The sequence below is a fragment of the Pteropus alecto genome, unplaced genomic scaffold (assembly GCF_000325575.1).
Source record: "Pteropus alecto unplaced genomic scaffold, ASM32557v1 scaffold94, whole genome shotgun sequence".
Lineage (NCBI taxonomy): Eukaryota > Metazoa > Chordata > Mammalia > Chiroptera > Pteropodidae > Pteropus > Pteropus alecto.
The window spans coordinates 13,553,839-13,557,970 of record NW_006437736.1 but is presented as its reverse complement, the minus strand read 5'-3'; the positions used below and the strand labels follow the sequence as shown (position 1 = coordinate 13,557,970).

Here is a 4,132-nt window from a genome sequence, read left to right as displayed (position 1 = left end):
ACACACACACACACACACACACATATACACATATGGTTATGCATACACCAAAACAAGTAGCGCACCAGTAATTTTTTTTTGTACTATTTTTAGTGCAGGTCATTTAACATTCCCTAAACCCTAGGTCCTGGGAATAAAGTATTCATAAAACATAATCCTTGTTCTCAAGTCCTTATAGTATAATAAAGAAGACAGATGATTATGATAGAGCCTACAGTAGAGGTTGTACACAGTACAGTGGCAAAAAGGTCAGCTTTATCGGGGAGGGGGGGCGGGTTGTGGGTAGAGAAGATGTCACAGTGGACAAGGATGCATTTGGCCTGTGCTGAGTCACATCTTGTCAGCCAAAATACCCTCCTCCCCCCAAGGGAGTTGCAGGTTTTATGACATTACATGAAGGGAAACACATAGAGAAGACAGTGCTTGGCTAAGGGGCCAGCTGAGGCCCCCATGGCCTTAACCAGCCATACTAACTTCACTCTTAGACCTGCAGATGGTGAACATCTCCCTGCGAGTGCTGTCTCGACCTAATGCAATGGAGCTTCCCAGCATGTACCAGCGCCTAGGGCTAGACTATGAGGAGCGAGTGTTGCCGTCCATTGTCAATGAGGTGCTCAAGAGTGTGGTGGCCAAGTTCAACGCCTCGCAGCTGATCACCCAGCGGGCCCAGGTTGGACTCCAGTTCCCATCACCATCTGCATAACGTCAGCATTTCCCTACTTGGCCCAGGGCATAGCAGCTTATTAGAAAAAGGTTGTGACCCTAGTTCCATTTCTACCTAAAAGCTGTACTAATGGCCACTGTGGGAAACAAGGAGAGCCAAGACTGGAACTTGCTATCAGTCAGTGTCAGGAAGCATGGGAGAAAACAATATCAGAGTCTAGAGGTGCATGTTGTGTTGGAGAGATTGAAAGATTAGGTGTCAGTATGACCATTGAAAAGGTTGGACCAAGTGCTTTGCAACTCATGTTCTAACAGAAACTAAAAAGGTGAGTTTTCTGCCATTTTCAGGAGATCTGGTATTCAGATGATCACAGCAATACACCTCGCTTTCAGTTTTCCAGTCCCCTAAAACCACCTCTCTTTTCCCTCCTTCACCTCACCTCCGCCCCAGGTATCCCTGTTGATCCGACGGGAGCTGACAGAGAGGGCCAAGGACTTCAGCCTTATCCTAGATGACGTAGCCATCACAGAGCTGAGCTTTAGCCGAGAGTACACAGCTGCCGTAGAAGCCAAACAAGTGGGTGAGTTACCAAAGGAGTAGGGCAAGGGTTTCTGAGAAAGTAGGAGGGGGGATGGGATTCCTGACACCTCACATCTGTGACCTCCTGACTCTCCCAATACAGCCCAGCAGGAGGCCCAGCGGGCCCAGTTCTTGGTGGAAAAGGCAAAGCAGGAACAGCGGCAGAAGATTGTGCAGGCCGAGGGTGAGGCCGAGGCTGCCAGAATGATATCCTTGTGCTGGAGAGATCTCAGCCCGCCCCTGAGGCACCTTACATTCCCTGTCCTCCCTTGTGGGCTGGCTGATGAGGCTAAGGCGAATGCGACTCCGTGCTCTCAGATCCTCAGCTCCCTGGGGAGTGGAGGTTTCAAATGGGATCTGAAATCTTAGTGGGGGACCTGAGCTTGGTTCCTTGCTGTAAGACAGATCAATAGCACTGCTGGCCTTTCCTCCATTCCGGCTGCTGCCTCCAGTTCCTGGCAGCTGCCTGCCAGGGGGCCCACAGGTGAGGACCAAAGTAAGACTAGGCACGAGCCACCTGAGCGCAACCTTGGATCTGACAGCCCAGAGGAGGGCTGGAGTGAGGGGAGTAGTAAAGATGGGGCCAGGGATTGAGACCTAGCCTTGTGTGAACCCTTAACCCCACTTTGCTCACCTTGGGGAAGCACTGAGCAAGAACCCGGGCTACATCAAGCTGCGCAAGATCCGGGCAGCCCAGAACATCTCCAAGACGGTGAGAGTCCAGCATCCCTCATAGGGCTGCGTGGAGAGTGAGACTGCTTTCAGTTAAAGCATATTGAAGTGAAGGAATCAGAATTGTGCTGATTCAGTTTGCTACTCACACTGGCTTCTCTGCCACTCTTCCTAATCAGGAATGATTCCTCTGGGTGTTCATGACTGTTAAATACTAACACATCACAGTTGCTCACTGCTCTAGATCTTTGAGAACAGAAACCACGTCTTTCTCGTGGTTAGATACCTGTTCCTAACCCACACGTGTCCCATCAGTGGTTATTGACTGCAGGTATAGGAATTGAGGTCTTTGCTTAATACAGGCATCTGTCTTGTTTCCTGCCCTGTAGATCGCCACCTCACAGAATCGTATCTATCTCACGGCTGACAACCTTGTACTGAACCTACAAGATGAAAGTTTCACCCGGTGAGAGAGGACCTCCATAGTGGGGTGTCATAAAGAACATGGGATCTGAGTCGGGTCACTTAGGCTCTGGAGCTTGTTACTAGCTTACTCATGTGGCCCTTGAAAGTTACCATTTCTCTGAATCAAAGATAGAAAAGTGGGTAGTTGACATTCCTAACTCGAATCTCATAGGATTGATTTTATGAGAATAGTATTATTTGTGTAAAAAGCACTTGAAAGATTTGTCTGAGAAGTGGTAAAAGATGATACTCGGTATTCTTACTCGGGAACTCTAAAATTGCTGTTCTGGGGCATGGAAAAATGCTAGGAAGGGACTGCTGAGAAACAGCAGTGGCCAAGAGAACCTTTCCTGGCTTCCAACCCATTTTTTTTCTCTTGAGAACAAAAGAGGGTTTAGAGCTGGGTAGGGCCTGAACTGTCAAGTCACCTCTGAATTTTTCTTCTCTCCCTGTTTCCTGTTCATCTGGTGACCTGGTATCCGCAGGGGAAGGTAAGTTGTTGATGCATCCTTGTTTCTCTGGGATCTCACCTCCCAGTACCTGCCTCCTCCCCCACCACCTAACCTTCCTCTCTTCCCCCATGCACACCCTTAATCAGGAAGGAGGGTAGTTGAGGAGGGAGTGGCCAAGATGTTGTGCCTCTCACCTTTATGTCCCCTAAAATGTCATCCATCTGTCTCCTTTCCACAGTGACAGCCTCATCAAGGCTAAAAAATGAGTCTGGTGATCAAGAATCCACCCCTGGAATCAAGAATCAAGAAGAAGTGGATGTTTCACCCCTGGTGTTTGAGGAGCCAGTTTGGGGTCCAGCACACCCTCACCCCATCCCCAATGTCACGTGTTGGTCCCCTCTACATCTGTCCTCCCAACCCTTCTCAGATGAATGAAAACTGACCCATTTTCAAGGGAATGACTTTCTTCCTCCCTGTGTTGGCAGGGGTTGTTGGGACAGTGTATGATTTCTCAGTGATTTCCTACAGCGTTGGCTCCTCCCTCGAGGTTGGGAGGCAATAACCACCATCCCAGGAATTCTCAATAAATTTTTATTACTTAAGCTGAAGTTAAGGCTTCACATGTTTGAGCTGGGTAAAGGGAAGCACGCATGCGCTCATTCACCTAATGCACTCCTGGGTCTGTCTTCACCTCTGCCAGCAGGGGGCGCGCACACTCTGGCCAGGGCAGTTAAGGAACAGCAGGGCCTGGTCCTTGCTCTCACCCTGGGATCCCAGCAGTCGGATATAAAACAGGACCCAAGGTGGAAACAGCAGGCCCTTGGCTCCTGAGGCCCAGCTGCACTGTCCACCCCACCCTCCATTTCTGCCACATAGCCCTGTTTATTTGCCAACATCCTTTTCTAAGGCCGGAGCAGCTGTGGCTTTGCTGAGCTAGACCAAAAATGTGATGACCCCAACAGGAGCTGCTTCCTTAGTAACAGGATTCTGTGCAGCTGTGGGGAAGGCCATTCGTGCCTGTCGAGAGACTTAGGTGTTCAAAGGCCCAGTGGCTCATGTTGTCTGCTGTGGACTACCTACACTTTCAGTTTTGCAGTCACCAGGTGTGAGGACCTACTGTGAAACATCTCTACCTGTGGAGGTGGGCTCTTCACTGCCACAGCTCAGACTCCCAACGGGTACCTGTTTTCAATCCATACATGAGCCATCTCGTCTTCACAAGACAGCCCTCGCTGAATCTCAGATATCAGAAAGGAAGCCACTGCTTCCACTACAGCCTGTTTCCTCTTGTTGTGGAGAA

General features: G+C 49.7%; 1 protein-coding gene and 1 non-coding gene across 2 annotated transcripts in view; both read left to right on the top strand.

Annotated features, from left to right (window-relative positions):
• The window catches only part of PHB2 (prohibitin 2), a 6,036-nt gene extending 2,596 nt beyond the window's left edge, over window positions 1-3,440 (top strand). Inside the window, exons 4-10 of the mRNA XM_006914657.2 lie at window positions 486-670; window positions 1,115-1,244; window positions 1,347-1,450; window positions 1,878-1,955; window positions 2,305-2,381; window positions 2,866-2,871; window positions 3,071-3,440. Coding sequence (XP_006914719.1) covers window positions 486-670; window positions 1,115-1,244; window positions 1,347-1,450; window positions 1,878-1,955; window positions 2,305-2,381; window positions 2,866-2,871; window positions 3,071-3,098 — 608 coding nt within the window. The 3' untranslated portion in view covers window positions 3,099-3,440. The remainder of the gene's footprint in view (window positions 1-485; window positions 671-1,114; window positions 1,245-1,346; window positions 1,451-1,877; window positions 1,956-2,304; window positions 2,382-2,865; window positions 2,872-3,070) is intronic.
• On the top strand, window positions 1,520-1,784 carry LOC112481972. The gene has a single exon (XR_003047147.1). It is a non-coding gene; the product is annotated as a small nucleolar RNA U89 (small nucleolar RNA).
• Window positions 3,441-4,132: the final 692 nt, after the last annotated feature.